At 40.9% G+C, this 21,321-nt stretch overlaps 1 protein-coding gene across 3 annotated transcripts in view; it reads left to right on the top strand.

The window, feature by feature from the left end:
• CCDC80 (coiled-coil domain containing 80) overlaps positions 1 to 21,321 on the top strand; it is a 31,168-nt gene that overhangs the window by 964 nt on the left and 8,883 nt on the right. The window contains exons 2-8 of one of the 3 annotated variants that reach the window (XM_021548887.3): positions 82 to 1,982; positions 6,088 to 6,244; positions 10,107 to 10,243; positions 10,821 to 10,969; positions 14,237 to 14,340; positions 15,913 to 15,993; positions 18,004 to 21,069. In XM_021548887.3, the coding sequence (XP_021404562.2) occupies positions 90 to 1,982; positions 6,088 to 6,244; positions 10,107 to 10,243; positions 10,821 to 10,969; positions 14,237 to 14,340; positions 15,913 to 15,993; positions 18,004 to 18,350 (2,868 nt within the window). In that variant the 5' untranslated portion in view covers positions 82 to 89 and the 3' untranslated portion in view covers positions 18,351 to 21,069. Of the gene's footprint in view, positions 1 to 76; positions 1,983 to 6,087; positions 6,245 to 10,106; positions 10,244 to 10,820; positions 10,970 to 14,236; positions 14,341 to 15,912; positions 15,994 to 18,003; positions 21,070 to 21,321 lie in introns of those variants that run through there. The other 2 variants (XM_021548886.3, XM_085571989.1) reach the window with 2 other exon arrangements.

Below are 21,321 nucleotides of genomic sequence, written 5' to 3'. Positions count from 1 at the left end.
GCGCTTTGCATTTTTAATCACTTGTGCAAGATATCATCATACTGTTAACATCTAATTTTTCTCCTCTCCTCCGCAGCACAGATTGCACAATGAACTGGAGGCCAGCTCTCAGCTTAGCCCTGCTGTGGGCAGCATGGTTAGTGTGTGGCTCTGAGAAGACACAGAGGCTAGTGGAAAGGGGGAGCCATGGAGTTAGTAAAGTGCCCCTGGCTTACAGAGCTGCAAGCAACCTCCTGAGAAGGTCTGGAGCATCCCTGAGGAATTCAAGCCCAAATCCTCGACACCCTGTAACCAAGAGGGATTCTTCAGCAGCTCCAAAAACACCTGCCAATCTCCTGCAAGGGGAAGCAGGTTCCCAGGCCAGGGGCACAGGGACCAGAATGAGATTGGTACAGAGACTCACAGCTGCAGCCAAATACCCCAAGTCCGAGATGATTAAGGACGAAGGGATATCCTCTGCAACCCAGTCACGAGGGATGCGTTTTCCTTCAGGGTCAAGTTCTCCCAATATCCTGGCCAGCTTTGCTGGGAAAAATCGGGTGTGGGTCATTTCTGCCCCCCATGCCTCTGAGGGCTACTACCGGCTCATGATGAGCCTGCTGAAAAATGATGTTTACTGTGAATTGGCTGAGAGGCACATCCAGCAGATTGTGTTGTTCCATGAAGAGGGGGAAGAAGGGGGAAAAGTTAGAAGGATAACCAATGAAGGAAAAATCCTGGAACAGCCACTAGATCCTACCCTTATCCCTAAGATCATGAGCTTTCTGAAACTGGAGAAAGGGAAATTTGGGATGGTACTGTTGAAGAAAACCCTGCAAGTAGAGGAGCGGTATCCTTATCCAGTGAGGCTAGAGGCCATGTACGAAGTCATCGATCAGAACCCCATCCGAAAAATTGAAAAGGTGAGGCAGAAAGGTTTCATCCAGACGTGCAAAGCAGCTGGGGTGGAGGGGCAAGTGGTGGAGGAAGGCAATAATGGGGGCACCCTGCAGCCTACCCCTGGCAGTGAACATGTCCAGGTGTCAGCAAGGAAGGAGGATCCAAGGAAGAACAATAATCAGCCAACAAGGACCAAAGCAGTGAGGAAACCAATGACAACCACAGTGGCCACTCCTCTGCCTACAGTAAGGACCTCCACCATCCCTCCCACCACCATGACTACTCGTGCCACTACCCATGCAGTGACAACAGCCAGCCAGTCTACAACAACAACTACACCCCTCCCCAGCACACAGCGGACCTGGACCACGAAGCCACATTCCACCACAGAGTACCACAGGCTGCCAGTAGACCCTGATGCCACCATGCCACGAGTCACAACCTCTGAGGACTTCTACTCTCCTGTGTGGAAAACAAACCGCAGGGACCGGCAGCGCGGCCACCAAGAGAAACAACTGGCAGCCACACGGAAACCAAGCAAGGCTGCCCGCTATGACAGTTTCACAGAACTCCCAACAGCTCCCTCCGTGCACTATACAAAGGCAAATGTGGGTAGATTTAAAGATAACAGAACTGACAGAAAGGACTTTAACCACAGGGACCTGAATGTCACACCTGGGCAACACAAACAAACTAAGACTAAACCACCAAAAAAGAAGACCCAAGAAAAGATACTCAGTAATGAGTATGAAGATAAATATGACCCGAGCAAGCCTGCTAGTTCCTATTTAGAGGAACAGTTTGCAGCGGGAAATATTCCCCCAAAGAAAGGAAAGGAATCAAAGAAGCATGACCGAATGGATAAACCTGAGAAGAAGAAGAAGAAGGACAGACCTGACAAGCAGCAGAAGAGTGAGAAGCAATCCAAGAAGGTCAAAGCTGAAAAAAAAAGCAAGCAGGACAAAGACCGCAGTAAGAAGAAAAAGGGAAGCAGGACTGAGAATGAGGATTTTCCCAAGTCCAACAAGAAGACTTTCCTACAGCCTCCCAGGAAATCAGCAACTAACCTCCTGGAATATTTTGAAGGCAAGAGGAGACTCATTGTAAGTAATTCATACATCTGAATTTTATTACCTATATAAAGTCTTATCTCCCTCATAGTGGGAGTATGTGGGACTATAACTTTATAGAGGGTTTCTAGTACTTTTTTCTGGTGCTTTTGTCTTAAGAGGTAAAATTTTTAGACCTAAATGACTGTTTTCAACAGGTTTCACAGCCTCATATTGGAAATTTTACGTGCAGTATAAGAATCAGTCATCCAGAGATTAGGATAAAACCTGTTCCCTGCCACTTCCATGAGCCACCATAGAGCCATCAGATTATCTTGCTTCCAGTGGATATGTAGGTGTCAGGATTTGTATCATTATGATCAATAAAATGAGGTTCCAGTGTGGATTACATCCATTTGTCACCTTGGGGCACTTGCCAAAGTTACCATGTTTCAGTGGTCTGCCTGTCCTGCCAGCTGATACACCTGCTTCATATTGGTGCTGGTGTCCTAAAGCTGGAAGCAAGCCAGATGGATTGGCAATACTAGTGCACATCTGACTGAGGATATGCACAAAGTCTTGTGATCAGGTGCCCTGAGGGATGGGGAATTTGGGATTAAGATTTGATGGGAATTTGGCATTCAGATCTCCTAGTCATCTTCAGAGATCCTGCACAAACTTTATTTCAGTTTGGGTTTTTCTCCTGCTGCTTGCATTAAACTGTAACATTCCAGTAAGTTTTCAAGCCTGAGAACTTCAACATGGTCTGGAGTTACTTGTCCCCAGGTTTTATAGCACTGTATGTTTCCCCAACTACTTATAAAAACCACTTCACCTGGGACAGGAAACAGTTTTAGTTGTAGAACAAATGTTTTTTCTGGCAGATGACACATATCCTGAAGGGTACACTTTGGAAAACAGTTCTTTAAAAATATTATTGTGGGAGCTGGTTTCTTGCAGTTATCCTACTGCAAGCTGGTCTGTTTCAGTTATTGTCCAATAGTCATTGTCACAAATGCCTTTGACTTTCTTGCTCCATATTCCAGTACAAATAGCTAAGGTGCCAAGCTAAGATGCCAAGTTAAGATTTCAACCATTGAAATGTAATAAATCATTCTGCTGATGATTCATGGGCCTGAAAACAAGGCAACTTTCTTCTCCCCATCTCCATTCTTCAAGGTGTAGGGAATATGCAGAACTAGCACTAGAAGTGGAAAAAAGCCATCTATTTGGAAAAAATGGAACTTGACTGAATTTTGCAAATAATGCCTATCAGTTACTTGTTAACTAATATTTAGCCAAAACAAAAGCTCAGGGAAACAAACTATGTAGAAGTTGGGATTCTTGAAATTGTGTTTTCCACGAATGTATGTAGCATCAGGACAAATATAAGCAATCTTGAAAATAAAAGAGCCAAAAGTAAAGCTCACAGATGTCAGGCTGCTAATTCATAACACCACCACAATCCTGGCAACTTAAAGGATTAACTGAAATTTGAACCTTCTGATACTGGGCCACCTCACAGCTGGATCTCTGAGAAAAGAGATTGCACAATCTCAGGTTATAAGGCCCGAAGTCACTGAAGAAAAATGATTATGCCATGCTGCACCCACTTTTCCAGAATCTAATAACATCCTCAATTTGCTTACTCTGAAGCTCCCTTAAGAATAGATTTGGTTTGGTGATTAGTAAAAGCAGTGGCTGAACTCTGTTTTCTCATTGCCATGCACAGCACATGTGGAAAATAAAGAACTTCTCAAGCTTCTTTGAATCCACACATGTGCCTATTTGCATTCCTTCCAATCAAACTATTCAGTTCCCTTAAGGGAACAATCCTTACAATTAACTCTGTCATTCATGAGTCTTTAGACTCCCTCTCTAGAGAAATAGCCCACATTGCTGCAGAAGCAGCTCTACCCAGGTTGTTCCCCACTGCTTTGCTGTACTTTTGTCTTTCAGACTGGCTTCCAAGGACATTGTTTCAGTCCTTTTCCAAACATCTTTTTAGAAGGACATGGGTCTTTAAGCTCTACATCATTAACAATTTCAGATTTCAGTGTGAATTTCAAACATCTGGAATTTTGAAGTCTATTATGGGTTAAGTTCAATTAATGACAAATACAGGTCTCAGGTGCAGAAACTGAAAAAAAACATGGGTTTTGAATCCAATAGCCTCACCTCTCTATAGTGGAGCTTTTGTTGCAGTCTTACAAATGTTTAGAAATTTTGGCCTTGTGAGTTTGGATTTTTTGTTTATTTCTCTGTGGTGATGAAATGCCAGCTGACAGTTTATTTGTAACACTCCACATGCACATATGCACACACACAAGCATGCATGCATGCAAACGAGAAACAGGAAGATAACCAGAGGACTGGAGCACCTCTCCTTTGGAAACAGGGTGAAAGAGTTGGGGTTGCTCACCCTGGAGAAGAAAAGGCTCCAGGGATACCTTATAGGAGCCTTCCAGTACCTAAAGAGAGCTTATAAAAAAGAGGGAGAGTGATAATTGTGGGTGCTGTATCCCTGTAAGTGTCCAAGGCCAGGCTGGATGGGACTTTGAACAACCTGGTCTAGTGGAAGGTGTCCCTGCCCCTGGCAAAAGGGTTGGAACAAGATGATGTTGAAGGTCCCTTCTCAGCCAAACCATCCTGTGATTCTGTGCTGCAAACACTGATAGAGACAGTGCACATACAGCCTGTGTTAAAACAGACCTGGAACAAAGCTTTGATTGGAAATTTGCTTTGTTTTACAAGATTTGATGAAGCAGATCAGATTCAGGCTTGACTCTGCATTCAGCTTATGACCTCCAAAACTAGGAGGAGACAATACAAACTAATGGTCTATTTTTCATCTCAGTCCTTAAGCCCTTCTCATAATCCTTTTCTTTTTTATTTGAATCTTTTTTATATGCATTTTAAAAGCAATGTGTTACATGCTGTAGCCCTGAAACCAAATCCTCTTTCTGTCTGTCACTCTCATTCACCTTCATGTCCTAAAGCTGTAGTCAAGCCAGGGGCCTTTGCATAAATGAGAGGCAAATTTTATAAGCCTAGAAACCTTTTTACATTGATGAACTGGATTTATAAAGAGTGTACAGTAAAAATTAGCCTTCAGGCTCCACAAACTCCAGAAGGAAGCAAGAAAATTATTACTCCTGTTTCAGATTAAAACATACATTTGTAATTTAAGGATTTTGGTGATTATTTGTGACCTTAAATCATAAAACTTGAGTCTATATTCCACCTCTCTTTGTATTTGGGGGATCAGTGGCAGGGGCTTGATTGCAGTTCACTGCTGCCAGTTAGAGTGATTACATTGCTAGAGCTGCAGCATTCCCAGGCATTTTCTGCTGCACCGAATCATTGAATGTTGTTATGCACACCCATTCCCTGGAATATTTTCACCTCAATCACTGATGAATGATCTGGGTCATATGCTCTAAATTTTTTAAAAATTAAATCTTTGCAATCCTTAGAAGGCTTTGAAGTAACCACTGTAGAATGTAGAGCTTTTTATATCTTTGTTGTTGTAATTGTTCCTCTTCCTTTTTGCCCACAGCTGTGCCTTCGTGCAAGTACAAGTCCCATAAGACATCAAAGTGGCTTAGAACAAAGAAAAGCAAAATCACTTATTTTCAGATGAGGTCACAGTGGCCTTAACAACTCCTCAAGGTTTTCCTAGATGGCCATCAGTTACATAAGTACTCATGTAGCCCTAGCTGTACTCATCCCTTGGCAGTCAAAACAGGCACAGGAGCCCTGCCTGGACCACAGGATGAGGGCAGAGCAGCTGCCCTGTGAATGAGTCAGACCACCACTGAAGGCTGTGAGGGAGACCTGGTGGGCCTGGCAGGCCAAGGGATAAAAGGAGAATATGTGGCTTTCTGCAAAATATCGTGATATTTCTTCTACCAGCATTGGGGTAGAAGCAACAGAGGAGCTGGTGCAACCAGCTGTACCTGCGTCCAAAGGTTTTCTTCTAGCTGGCTGAAAGTCTGAGTCAGGGTGGGCATGAAGGTACACTCCAAACAGAAATAAATAACAGCTTTATAGGAAAGAGAGCCCACTCTGCAGACAGCCACAAGTTCTCCTTCAGTAAAATAATCACCTGCTTCATTCCATATACTAAACAAACTCTTTTGTCTCTGCCACCAACCAGCTGATCACAACCCCCAAGGCGGACAACACCATGTACATACAGCAGCGAGACGAGTATCTGGAGAGCTTCTGCAAGATGGCAACCAGGAAGATCTCAGTCATCACAATTTTTGGCACCATGAACAACAGCAGCATGAAAATTGACCACTTCCAGCTAGGTTCATTTTCTTTTAATACTTTCTTTCTATCTCATGGGCACAATACAAATGGCAATGGAAAAAATCACCCCAGCTTGGGTCAAAATCTAAGACTATGCAGGACCTGAAAAGTAGCTCATGTAGACATATGTAGTGCCACCTTCTTCACATTCAGATTTTCCATGTAGACAGGTGACACTGGGCATCCATCTCTCTTAGGTAGGTTTGAACCAACTGTGTCAGTGTTCAGGTCCTGGGGAAGCACCCACCAAAGCCAGTGAAAACCTGTCCTTTTGCAACAATAGTGGCTGGACAAAGATTTCAGGTTGCAGTCCAGCAAAGCACTTAAGCTTAGGTATCTCTTGAATCACTGAATTATCTCATTTCTGTCCGAATCTAAAGGTTAACACCACTATGAGTGCTGTGCTTCATGAAACCAAGGAAGTACAAATTTTCTACAGTTCTATACTGCAAATAGAATAAAAGTTTCTAATTTTGCTTACAAGTCCACCACATCTTTCCCTTCACAGTTCATCTGGTTTTACCAAATCTTGGGAAAAGATGTGTGATGGAACAGAAAGCTCAGGAGCTGACCAGCTGCAGTGTGTTTCAGGTCTGGCATATAAATGGCCTGAGGATGACAGATTTTTGTCTGGCTTCCAGCTGTGCCTCTGCTACTCTCAGAGGGACAGGATCTAGCCTTGTGTCTCTGAGTGACAGTGAGTCACAAATCCTGCCAGACTGTCTAGTTGTGCACCTCCTTGACAAATCTGGAGCAGCGCAGGATTTTCCACATCAGGCCAAGGTTACTCAAGGTCACTTTTTGTGTACTTAGATCCATCTGCCTGTCAGTGGACTGTTTTGGATTATATTTAGCTCTAGTCTGGCTAATATTCAGATATTCACTGTGACATAGACCATAGTCTTTCAGCCTGTTCCAAACTTAACCTACATCCAAACTTTCTCCAAACCACATAAGTGCCTATAACAGCTGAGTTCCCGTATAAGGAATTAAATTGTTGAAGAAAAACAGATTTAGAAGGGTATAGGTTAAACCTTACATGAAGTTCACCTTACAACTTTGCCCAAAACACCAAATCCTGAGCTTTACAACAATACGCACAATACAAACAAAAAATACAAATATCTTTCTGTTCTACCTCCCCTTCTCCTCCACCCTTCCTGTTTGTATGGCCTCTTCAAGGCTCACTCTCTGTGAGCATCAGAGGCAGCAAAAGCTCCTAAGAAACATTTTGTCCACAGTATGTTTCTGTAGTGAGAAGCTTGAGTACCCAGCATGATGAGGTCTACTTGGAGTGCTGCATCTTGGGACTGAAATACAAAAGACAACAACAGAAATTTCAAACACATTTAGAAGTGGTCAGTGAAAGAGCTCAGTGACACTGGTCAAGATTAGCTCACAGTGATACCAGAGAAGATTTCCCACTTTCCCACTGGAATGACCCAAAAGCTGAGTGTCACTGCAGAGGTCTTCTCTTCAGCCCAAGTTAACAAATGTGATCTCTTTTCCCCATGAGAAACAGTGCTTTAATCAACTAAATATCAGCCCCTGGCTACCCATCCTATAATCAAAGCAAGCACCTAATCTATTAGGCCACTGCACTGCTAAAACAACCTCCTGGCCTTCTTTGTAACCTTGTTGGAATTATTTGTAAAGATAAATCATCTTCCCAGCCTGTCTAGCTACCAAAGTTATGTGGAGAAATGTTTCTTCATTCTTTCAGAGAAAAAGCAAAGAGAGCAAGGTCTTTGCACGTAGCAGCATAGCCTCAGCTCTGGTGGGTCTTCATGCAGATCCCAGATGTCCTTTATGAGGCAGGGGTCAGGGACAAGTAGTGGCTTGGAAGGAAACCAGACTTTCTAGACTTGGAAGGAAAGAAGCAATTAGATTAATTTCTTTTTTCTCCACAGAAATAATTTCCAAGTTTGAAAGGTAGGTCAGCCATTGTGGCATTATTTTTTTCCTTGATACAGAATTTTGTGTATCACTCTGTAATTTAATATTCTTCTTTTCATTTTAAGTTTTGAAAGAAAATCCCTTAAAAAGGAAAGTCTAAAGGGCTAGCTTCATATTGATATCTAGAGTTTCAAGCAGAAAGATGCCATAGGTCAGTTGGTCTAAGGGACTCCTGTACCTTAGCTGTTTTCCATCACATTTCACAATAACAACTTCTGCATTTTTCTATTTCCATCTAGGCCAATGAGATAGTCTTTGCTTTCAAACATGAACTTTTAGTCTATGTTTTAATGGTCCTATTTGTCATTAGTAATACATAAATCTCACTCATCAAGCACCTGAGGTAGGATTTATATATATCTATGAAGTGGATAACTAATTAGCACATCTAGCAATCTGCCCAATCAAAAGCTAATAGCATTGCTTGTAAATTCTTTATAAAATTTGAACTGAGGTACATGTAACAATGAAAACTCAAATTAGATATATAGCATCATAATTATAATGAAATTTTAATATTTTCTGGTTTGGCTTATTTTTGTAAACAGTGGCTTCAAGGTGTGATACGTAAAGATCAGATTCTAATTCAGACATTTCCCCAAAATTTTTATTCAGAAGTTTTATTCAGTCTATACACAGGATGGACCTGCTGCAAAATTTGAATCAGATCAGTATGCTCCTTAAAAGCCATGTATTTTTAGAAAACTATTTTAAATGCTTTGCTGTATAATGACTAAAATCTTTCTTCTTGCTGTGTGCTTCACTTGGATCAATTAATCACATCTCTATTTGCTGACAGATAATTATGGAGCAAAGGACTGAAAAATTGTACTTGTGGATTTGACATTTTGATGACCTGCTGTATCTCTGACTTCAGGCAGGTCACTTAAGCCATGGCTGGGATTTCTAAGTGAGGAGATTAATATAACATTCACAGTGGTGTCACAGGGCATAGGCAAGAAGTGTTTGCAGGGAGCTCCTGGTGCCCAGGTAACATTTCATTTAGTGTGTGGTTCAGCCTGTCCTTAGCTCTCCAGGCCTACAATTGCATATGGAGGCTTGTTTCAGCACTGTTGTATAGGGCTGTGATGATGACATGGAGACTTTCAGGACTTGACTGCAATGCCCACTTGGTTCCACAGAATCTAAGGAACCTCAGGACCTCCACAGGCTTGCCTTCAAATCTCTGTCTTCAGAAGTCTTTTACTCATTGTTTCAGAATGTTTTCTTAGAGTGGACCACTGAGTAGGTACAAGTTGTACTCAAAACTAAGTTTTTGCCTGTCAGGCTGCTAGAATCAGCAAGCAGGAGGAAGGAGTGCCAAAGTGAGGTATGTAGATAGATATGCTGCCTGCACTGCAGCACTGAAGACACGTTTCTGGTTTCTTGTTTCTGGTTTCTTATAGCCACTACATGTAAATTTTTAAGACTGGTAAGGTTAACTCTACTGTCCTGGCCTACCTCAAGCTGTTCTAGATATATTTTACTGACCCAAATCACCTATGCCATTTCATTTCACATGGTGCATATTGTGAAAATTTCTGTTTTCAATTACAGAAGTGGCTACATTTCAGGAGCTGGTGAAATGATTAGTACATGCATATACATGTATGAGCATATTGAAAGAATCTCAAAGATCTTTCCAGGAAAAAGCAAGATTTCTCAAAAGAACATACAAATGATAAATAGTGCATGAGCCTTAGGATCAACTGATTTTCAAAGAGTGTTGGATTGGAAAACTAGACAGTTAAAAGTCTTATGAATGAAAAGTTCACACACATGGTTTGTAATACATTGAATATGCTTCTGAGAAATGAATTCTCCCTTTTCTTTTGAGGCAAAATTAAAGGCAGAGTGCTGTGTGATTCCATGACTATTTTTATTTCTCCTTTGCCTCACATTAAGATAATGAAAAGCCCATGAAAGTGATAGAAGATGAAGATCTTGTGGACCAGCAGCTCATCAGTGAGCTGAGGAAAGAGTATGGGATGACCTACAATGATTTCTTCATGGTGCTGACAGACACTGACATGAAGGTCAAGGTGAGGGTTTCAACTCTTTGAACTCAGCTCTCTTGAAAGAAAATGCAGTGAAAACATGTGAAAAAATTGAAAAATTTAGGAAATTACACTACACACTTCCATCTGAGGCACATAAGATACTGATGCAGGACCTGGTTATTGCTGGAGGACAAGCAAACTCAGGGGAACTCAGGAATTGTGTGTTTCTGCTGGAATGATGAGGTTCTGTTCCCCTCACCTGCGAGGGTTCTAATGTTGTACCTGGCATTCTAAAACACAGTTTGGCTGCTCAAGGGGATGACAGCACACTCCATAAGGACAATTCTCTAGTTGAATGGCCTTACAAAAGAATATAACAACTGCAATGTCCTGGCTTTATCACTTCGGGCAAATAATGAAAACATGCCACTTCCAAAAGGCAGTCTGACTGCAAAAACAATTATATTTTCCATTGTTTCTGATCTGGTTTAGGCCTTGTTGCCTGCATGCAAATTAGAATACTTTGATCACTAAATATCTTACAGTGCCGTGATACATGCAGAAAGGCCGCTCTTACAAGTATCCTCATACCCACCTGTCTTATTTTTTTTCTTAACAGCAATATTATGAAGTACCCATAGCAATGAAGTCTGTGTTTGATTTGATTGACACCTTCCAATCACGAATTAAAGACATGGAAAGACAGAAAAAAGAGGGCATTGTCTGCAAAGAAGATAAGAAGCAATCCCTTGAGAGCTTCTTATCCAGGTATCACTTTCTGTTCTTATCTGCTGATAGTTCTACTAATTATCTACTAATTATTATTATTGGGAAAATACCCATGTAACTATTTCTGGGATTTTTAAATATAGATTTCTCAGTATTTACAATGTTAAGCAAATACAGAGATGCAGACAGAGCTGAATGCAGTCTTGTATAGAATGCTGAAAGACAGGAAGCATGTTTCCTGAGGAACTAAATCTTCCTTGGACACTGATTTTCGGTGCCTCAGTTTCCCCATCATGACATGGAGATAATAAAACTGATTTGTATTAGAAGAGCAAATAAGGATTAATTCATAGATGTTAGCTCAATGTTTTGAATGTATGAAGCACAGTGATTATGTGTTTTAATCATCAACCATCCCAATCCCATTAATCCCATTCTAATCCCTTCCATGTAGTTCAAATCAGCAATTAATTCTCTCTAACTTCCTTCTTATCCTGCTTGAGATAACAGTTTGTCTTTGCCAGTATTAGTCATATTATTAAAGGTCTTGCAGATGTCTTTTGCAAAATGTTGGAGACCTTCTACAGAAAGACATTTTTGTTTATGTAATCTCTACATGCTGTGTTATTATTCTATCCTGAGACCTAAATTCCAGGCAATAAATTTATCTGGACTGTGGGCATTCAGACCCACAGGAGAGCTGTGCAGCTACAGCCTTCTCTCAATTATCACAGGATAACTGACATGAAATTAGGACTACCCCATCATTCTAGACCTTACCTGTTATGTTACAACTTCATCCTCCTCACCTACTATGAGAATCCATGGGAATACACTATTAAATTAAAAATCAGCTTCAAAAATAAGCTTTAAAATAGGCTTTAAAAATAAGTGAGGCAGCATGGATTATGAAGAGGAGGAAAGGAGCAACAAGTAAATGAATAGGTTGTTGGTTCATAAACATTTTAAAATTCAATGGCTACTTCAACAGAAAGAAAATCTTTAACAAGATCCACCCCACCTACCTCACCACCTCCTGTTTAGGTCCCAGTGATTCATCCTTGAAACCACCAAGAAAAACCACAGTTTGGAAACAGCTGATCAGAACAAGAAAGATCTTGTATACTGGAAAGGGACAGGCCCCAAATCCTTCTTTGCTTGGAAACAGCCCTAGTAATAAACACAGATTAGAAAACTGGGCACAAAAAATGCAGAATGTTGCATCTATAAACAGAACTGCTGCTGCACAGAATGCATTTGTTGTCTGTGAAACAAGCATCAGGCTTTAAATATCGGGTGGACTTCTCTAGCCACATTAACTGGTCAGGTTCCCAGTAAAATTAATTCCAGCTTTGTCCAATAGCATGTTCCCAGTTGAACAAGAACCCCGGCATAATCTCCCTGGTGTTCCTTGCAGAGCTCAGTTATAATAAGGCAAATATTGTTCTTAACAAATCTGCCTGCTGTGAAAGGAGACCATGAGAGCTTGAGTAATGCTTAAAAGCCACATGTAGCAGGAGGAAAACCTTAAATCTGGGGGTGAGTCCACTAAGATCTAGACACTGGCTCTGCTGCTCTCTGGGCTCACACATCAGAACACAATGCAAAAAAGGTAGAGGAGGACGAAAGGATCCACAAAGAGAAAGGTCTGGCTTGTCAGGAGTATTGGCCCATGGCTTCTGATGTCAGAAATAAAGCAGAAATCTGTACATCATTGTTGGCAAACTAACAGCTGTGATGGACCAACTGAATTAATTTGTAAGATATAGTCCCAGATAAGCACACCAAGTGCTCCTTGGGCAGGGGCAAAAACAGCTTGAATGGCTTTCAACACTTTTCAGCTCTGTGTAACTCCCAAAGAGATACTTAAAAAAACAAACAAACAAAAACAAACAAACAAACAAAACCTCTGAAAAACCAGAAAGAAATGTAAAAGTATCTTAAAGTGACTTGCAGTTTTTCCCTAGGCAAGATATGATCCAATGGCCACATTCTGACTCACTGTTAATAGGTAATCATGTGCTTTTCTATACAAAATAGCACAAAGATTATTTTGTTCCCCATTTGCAGAATAACAACACAAAATTCCCCTCCTTTTCTTCACATCACATATGCTTCTCATTCCTATTCAGTTAACTGTACATGCACATACACGCTTCTTTGCTGTTCCACCTGAGAAAGATGAAAATTGAGGAGGTTTGTTTTTCAAGGATTTACTTTTCTAATTGTAAAAAGACATCAGTATTGATCAACAAGCAAAGACATCAGCATGCGCTGCTCTTTTAACAACTTCTTCTCTGATTTAGAGCAAGTCCCACCTTAATCTTCAGTTTCTCTTAAGTGAAGCAGAATTGACCCTTTGCATTAGCCTTCATTTTGAGATCTTCACATGGTACAGCAGAAAAGCAGGCTATTATTATAACAGAGTAACATCTGCATCCATTTAAAAGATCATTTCCTGCTGTAAAAATATCTCTGCAGCTTTGCAAATTCCTACAAATCTGATTTATTTAGGTTAAGTGAAGAAGTACCTACATTTAGAAAAACAAGTTGTTGAGAGAGTATTAAAAACCTCTAGAGGTCAGAATTTTTAAAAATTTCAAGCGTCCTTATGGCATTGCCTTTACTTGACAGGAAATAAAGGAGATCCTTATGCAAAATCTTGGGTAGATGGTGCAGTCCCTATTAAAGAAAAATTCCAAGATTTATCTTATTGCCCCATGTATGCCCTATACAGCCACAGGCTGACACGACCACACACTTACAAACAAGCTGATTTAGAGCCATGTTGAAGGTATTTTGAGCAAACGTGGTGCAGGAAAGAAAAAAGAGGTCAGTGATTATTTACACAGAAGTTTGAGTTATGTCTGAAATGAAGATCCACCCTAATTCTCAGACAGCCCTTGGACTTCAAAATAACTGCAGTTCCAGCAGTGGTGAATGACGTAAAAGCTAAATGCCTCGTAGGAATTCCACAGGAATCCTTCTCTCATGAATATCACTTCTCAGTACTGCTGTAACTACTGAAGGGCTTTGAGCAAAGATCATAAATTTACAGTGTTTGGTGAAGCAGCAGCACTGCAGGTGTTTCTTTGAAAGTTTTGGAGCTATAAAATTCAAAACAAACTGTAAAATTCAAAAAAAGTTTATCATCTCCCAGTGATGGGCAGAACTGGGAAGATTTCCCATCCAGTTACTACTTAGAAGTTGTGAGAGATATGATATATATCAGCCTACAGAAAACAGAAATGCTGAGAGGACTTGAGTCCCGTGTCACGACCATGCCTGGCCACACTCTCTTTTCAGGTTCCGATGGAGAAGGCGCCTGGTGGTGATCTCTGCTCCCAGTGATGAAGATTGGGCTTATTCCCAGCAGCTTGCTGCTCTTAGTGGACAAGCCTGCAATTTTGGTGAGTAGGAAGGAATTATATTCTCGTTCCCCCAAACCATATCCTTCCTGGTGATGTCATCATATGGTTCCTTTGCTCATGTTTGAACCTGGACAGTCTGAGGAGTCTGACAACTGAAAACTTTCCTCCAGATCCAAAAGGAAGATTGTGTTAAACAGGTAGCACAGCACAGTGCCAGCTAACGCAGCTAAACAAAGCATTCCCTGGAATAATTTCTGAAACTTACACTAATGTAGCAGAAAATGCTAACACTCCAAAGCTTCTCTTCAGGCTTGTACTTCAGGAGATTAATAGTTGTTTTGGGGCTTTTTTGTACTGCACAACTTAACAATATGAGGAAAATGCTTTGGTAAGGGCAGATCCTTTAAAATCCAACTGAGAACTGGGCCAGGCATCAGGGTTTTTCTTTTCCTTACTGCTTCATTGCCAAAATCTGCAAAAAAATTAATGGAATCTATTTCAATCCAATAAAGGCCCTCCCACACCCATAACTGGGTATTTAAGGTCCACCTACATAGGGGAGAGAGAAGGGCTTCTCCAGGAGACAATTAAGGGCAAGACCCAGAGGCACTCCTCTGTCTTCATGTCAGGAAGTGCAGAGAGATTATTCCTTAAGTTCCTAGCAATGCACACACCATACAGGGTCTAGACTACTTCAATAGAATGAAACAGATCCCTTTCAATAGCTGCTATTTCAATGCATTTCAATTGCACCAGAAGGGAGATCTGCACAGTATGATTGTTTATTCATAATCACCTGGTTTGCATTCAGAGCATCAGCATCACCTCATCTGGAAAGTGCCAAAGTAAACTGTGGCATGGGCCACTGCAAAATGCTTTCTGAAAATGTAGTCAAAACAGTTGAGTATTCCCACCCTTTAGTAGGGACAGCTCAAACATAACCCAGTGACTTTCTAAAGCCTTTGTCAATGGGTGTTTTAACTAAGTGGTACGTATCCAAGCACCTTACCTCCAAGTTATAAAAGCAGTTACATCAAAGATTTTGCCGATTGTACTGACTCATGTTACATGAAGAGTTTCTGCTGTCCCTAAGGTCTTTCTTCAAAGCAGAGGCAACAGTCCAAGCCTTTGTGTAGGACAAATGGAAGAAATGAGTATTTGTCATAAGCTATTCCTTGCAGTCATTCAGAGTTTAACTGGCATAGGTTACGTTCCCTCTAAAGAATTTTTTGCTGTGTGCATGATAAGTAAAAGCTTTACTAGTCAAGAAAACAGTACAGGAATATTCTGGAGTTGGAGAATTGCCTCTGCAATTTACTGGTGATTCTGATGCTTGTATCTCTATGCTACAGAACCACATCACCATGCTGTTGTCCTTGGAACAGCTGTACGTAACTCTATCACATTTACTCAACACATCAGCTTATCCTTATGTTTGGGACAGATGATGTGACTGGCAGGGACTCAATAGAATCAGTAATTCTCCTGAAGGGCTGGTGGAGACTGGGGCCTAATGTAGCAAGCACAGACCTGGCTGATTAAACTGAGATCTGCCCAAAGATAAGCACAAAGATTTGGTCTGACCCAAAACCTTCTTCATTTCCTACACAGGTCTGCGCCACATAACTATCCTCAAATTGCTGGGAGCTGGAGAAGACATTGGAGGTGTCTTAGAGCTGTATCCAATTAATGGTAAGTGATTGTTTCCAGTTTCTTCAGTACTACCCATGAAGGGCATTATACAGCACTGAGTACTTCTTTGCTGTAATTTCTTTAGAGGAATGATTATGACTGCTTTCCTCTTTTGTTTCTTTTAAGAAATAAGATGAGACAAAAACAAACAGAAAGCTTTCTTGATGTTTCTGCGCTAGATATTTCATGGGTTCTTCAGGAAAAAAATAAGCACAAATATCTGAAGTTCATCTCAGATTTTGATTTCCTGCTTAAACTTACAGTCCTCAGAACACTCTCCTGGCAGCCTTGCTGTCAAAGACAGGGATGTCTGTGCCTTTTTACATGCTCAAGAGTTTGCAGGGCTAATAGAACACACAATGAGCAGATTCTCCTTTACGGATCCCTCATTAATATTCATAGAATGGCTTAGAGCAAATAGGATCTCTTAAAGATGATCTAGTTCTAAACCACTGCCATGGGCTGGGACATATTTCACTTTATCAGGTTGCTCAAAGCCCCATCTAACCTATCTTTGAACACTTCCAGGGACAGAGCATCCATATGGGCAACCTGCTCCTGGGTCACACCACCCATATTCTAAAACACCTCTTCCTTATATCTAATTTAAATTTACCCTGTTTCTGTGAAAAATTAATAGCCCTTGTTCTGTCTCTGGACACTGTTAAAAAGTCTTTCTCCATCTTTCTTATAAGCTCTCTTTAGTATTCCACTTGCATCCCAGCAGGCTCTTCCAGGCAGATCCTTAAGAGTTCCATTGCCAAATGCTGTGGTTTCCGCTGCTACCTAATCCAAACAACTGCTTCAATCAGTGAAGGGACAAAAACAGAAAGCAGCTTATTTATCTCATCTGTGCTCCAACTGCTCTCTGCATGGAAGAATTCTAGTCCTTCTACAGCACAGGAACATTAAGTCCATGTATGAGGAAAAAATAAACAGAGGAAGCTGATGTCAGACTTCTTCCATCAACACTCTTGCAGCCCTCACTGGTTTTTCACTGGAGGCTTCATTATTTATAGTTCCTGTTTGTTAAGATCAACAGATCTTTGTCTCATCTTCCCTTGAATTGATGTTGACTTCTAGCACATGTTCTACTGTGAGAACTTCTAGAGAGGTACCTTTTATTTGGCACCTATTCCTTTATTTAAGTCCTCTTATTTCTTGTGTGGGGAAAAAGGTGAATATTTAATCCCTATCCATCCCTGCAGTGACACTGACATTCACACCCACCTTGCTTCTGCTTCAACCATGCTATCAAAGGACCTTTTGAAGTCTTCTGAGAATTCCTTTGACGTCTTCTGACATAGCATTTGTCAGCCAAGCCACCCTTAACCAGCTGCTTGCTGACCTCTTCCAGAGAACCTCAAGTCTGTAAGGCAGGGTGCCACTGTGTAAGTCATGTTGCCAAGCTAACTATGAATATATGTGCCCACTGACCTTAGTTTACTTACTGTTTTACAGTTTCTACTTTTACCCAACACAGACTTCACACTTAAAAGCCCAGAGTTCACCAGATTTACCCTAGAACATATACATTGAAGAGGAAATTACATCTACCACATTCCATACCTCACATATCATGACAGTTCAAGAGTGAGGCTCTATAGACTCTATGTCCTGCAATACTTCTCTCACACTTCAATTCTTTTAATTTCTTTCACTGTTTTCCACATACGCCTTCTGCAATACATAAACTGGTGACCCAAACTACAAAGACATCAAAGAAATTAATTGACTTGGGATGACAAAAGATGTACCACACTATAGTAGCTTCAGGCAAGAGAATAAGGATGAGTTTACAAAACTTAAAAAAGCTGATAAAAATACATCCTTAGTTCACAGTAATTTCATTTTGGATCCAGAAAATTGATCTGAACTTGCAAGTTACAAGAATCTTATATTGACAAATCTTGGGCTATAGCCTCTCCTGTTGCTATTTTTTTTTACCTAGAAACCATCATGATTGCCTAAACAAAACATTAATGTTGATTTTATGTGATCACTTCCTAGGAAGCTCAACTGTAGACCGAGAAGACATCCCAGCTAATTTGGTGAAAGACATTCGGAATTATTTCCAAATTAGCCCGGAATATTTCTCCATGCTTCTAGTGGGGAAAGATGGCAATGTCAAATCCTGGTATCCTTCTCCCATGTGGTCTATGGCGATTGTGTATGACCTGATTGATTCCATGCAGCTCCGGCGCCAGGAAATGACAATCCAGCAGTCGCTGGGCATGCAGTGCCCTGATGATGAGTATGGTGGCTATGGCTACCACAGCTACCACCAGGGCTACCAGGAAGGCTACCAAGATGACTACCGTCACCATGGAAGTTACCACCATGGGTATCCATACTGAGCACAGTGACTTAGCCTCTGGCTGCCCCCATGCCTGTCTTCCAATAACTATCAAGCAATAGGTGGCCAGTTGCAGAAAATCTTCCCAGGCCACCTAGATATTCATGCCTTGTTCTTCTACTGTTCAATCAAGGGACTGTGGTCATTTGCCTTCTCAAAAAAATGCAGAAGCCTTTACAGTGAAGCAATTCAAACCAGTACCATTGAAGCTTTAAACAATAAAAACGCCTTTACAATTTTAAACCTTTATAAAACAAAGGCCATCTGCCGGTGCTGTTTGTATTAAAACCAAACAAAAAAAAATCCCACAGCCCCAGCCCATGGGCACTACAGTAGGGTAGGAAGCAAACAGTCCAACAATGTGCTTTTTACTACTTTTTCTAAGGAGAAAAGTATATTTATTGGAAAGTGACATTTCATTATGCCTATAAAGAGAAACAAAAAACCACACTTCGGATCTCTCCCAGAAAAGAAAAACTGAAGAAAGAAGCATGGGGCACACTCTTTAATAATAACAATAGTAATAAATTTTTTTTGAAACACCATGTTTATAAAGACAGCATCCCTTCTACGGTGCATTACCATTGTAATTAGCTGACTTTATGAATGAAAATTATATTTATGGCTATGGCAGAACTTGTTCCAATATAATACAATGTAAAATTCTTAACTACATAGCTTACTGCATGGCTATTTATTCTTTCAGTTGGGGTCCATGTTCTCTTGGGTCCTGCCCACCTCACTGTTAAATCCAAGTTAATGAGAGCTAAGTGGAAACACCAACCAGAGTTAGCACTGTCTGAAACACAGAAATCTGAAAAGCATTATTTTCATTAGAAAAAGAAATCTCATTCAAGTATATTTTCAATGAGTTGTAACTAGCTCTCTATAATAATGCTTTTAATTAAACTGTTACTCTAAATTTCAAATTTTCTTTTACCTCTTCTTCTCATACCCTTACCTATAAATGTGATTTGGATTAAATGTTTATAAAAGTATTTGAGATTAATTTAATCTGATAAACCATCTCTATTTCTGCCACACTATCAGAAAAGTTTTTTTTCCTCCCTTCTCATTGATGTCTTTGGACATTGGAGCACCACCCTACCCTACTGAAATCAGTGGCAGGAACTGAATGCATGGCCATGGTTTCAACCATACATAGTCATGATTTCCAGCCATTTGGGTTAGATTTCTAAACATTAAAGATGGAGCAGAAACATTAAAGATGCAGCAGAAAGATGACAGAATATCTTTAAGTGCAGATACCATGTTAGCCTTTATAATGGCACATTGGTCACTTCTGATGTTGAAGATGTGATCAGTCACATTTCTTTTTATAACCCATGATGTGGGTGCACATCACATATATATGCACACAACAGGGCACTGGTACTGGCTATTGCCATCACAGAAGTAGCAGAGGAACAGGGAGAAGCTACAGCTTCAATGTGGCCAGAGCATGCTCTGCATTTTGACTTCTGGCATTTTCCTCAATTTTTTTCCCTGGATGAAAACAAAACTGGCTAAAGCAACAAGTCCACTTAAAAAATAAATGCTTTCTTTAGAAACATAAGTAACAAAGGGTCAGGCATTACTTGCCCTTCTGAAAAGCAGACAAATGGTCGTAAGGCCTTAGCTTTACAAGCCTGGTCACTTTCTGTAGCAGGCTGCCCTCCCTAGCACAGGGTCTGACTAGTGCAGGGTACAAGTCCTGACTTACCTTTCTCAGCTGACTAGAGCTAACTGGGGGAAGGATTTAACAGAATGATTTTGAGAGGACTGCTACCTGCAGAGAGCTTCTGAGCTCTCAGTTGTAGCGAGCTCTGCCACTGCACGGCGGTTTAGGTGAATGGAAACAAGAGATTTCTGAAGGCTGCTCTTGTGGTACAAGGTTTATTGGGGATGCAGAAAGGTCCTGCCTCGAGCTGCCAGATGCAGCACGTGGCGAGGCTTGAGAGGATGGGGGAGGGGAGAGACAAAAGGATGCTCTAGGAGAGGGGGAGTTCCAAGAGGAGGGGAAGTAAGTTCCAAGAGGAGGGGAAGTTCCAAGAGGACATGTGGCTCCTCGGAGACCCCTTATCAGGGGGCTTCAAGGTGGGCTGAATAAGGCTTAGGCCAATGGGGTTACAGGCACTGATGTTTTAGGGGAGGGATACAGGTGCGGGGTGAACCATACATCTTTTGGGGGGTGAGATGGAACAGTCCACTTGACCCCTGGACCCATCCAGAGGCAGGGGCATTGTCTGGCTAGCAGGGTGGACTGTTTTTATCTTGGCTGTATTATTTATGAATCATTACATTTATCCATCCTCTCCAACACTCAAGTGATGATAGCACTTCCGCAGCTGAAAGCAGTAGACAGAGAAATTCAAAAAAACAAAAAAAAAATCACAGGATGGAAGGGTTTATAGAAGAAAATGGAATGCCCTATAGCTTACTTTTAGAAAACAAGAACTCATTGCATCACTGTATCAAGGTCAGCTGCCTGACTTTCCTTGCCTAAAGAAAAAGCAGAGGAAAATATACCAGGCACCTCCTGTAGACAGAAAAACCCGCTTGGAGCATTTTCTTTCAGGTGTTCATTTAAACTTTCCTGTAATCTTGTTTTCATGTAAACTCTTTAAATGAAAGCCCTTTTAATTCACACTACAAATCACATAAATTAAATGTCCTGTGCTGCAAGAGTTAACTTACATTAAAAATAGTGCAGTACCTGATCCAAATGGCCATTTTTTTATACCTCTGTCTGAAATTCAAAGTCAAATTATGCAAGTACCAAACCCAGCCTAGGCATTCAGTGGGAGTTGCATTAAAAAGACAACTCCAAACAAGTTGTCCACTTATCAAGGGAGGTAGGGATGGGCTCTTAACCAAAACCAAATATCCAAATATTCATAGAATATTTAGAAGACTCTGCATTATTCTACATTCTGGTGCCTATTTCTACCTTCATTACAAAATGATACGAA

The sequence above is a fragment of the Lonchura striata genome, chromosome 1, assembly GCF_050655825.1.
Source record: "Lonchura striata isolate lonStrDom1 chromosome 1, ASM5065582v1, whole genome shotgun sequence".
NCBI classification, from domain to species: Eukaryota; Metazoa; Chordata; class Aves; order Passeriformes; family Estrildidae; genus Lonchura; species Lonchura striata.
Note: the sequence above shows the minus strand (reverse complement) of the source record. Positions and strands in the feature narration are given on the sequence as shown.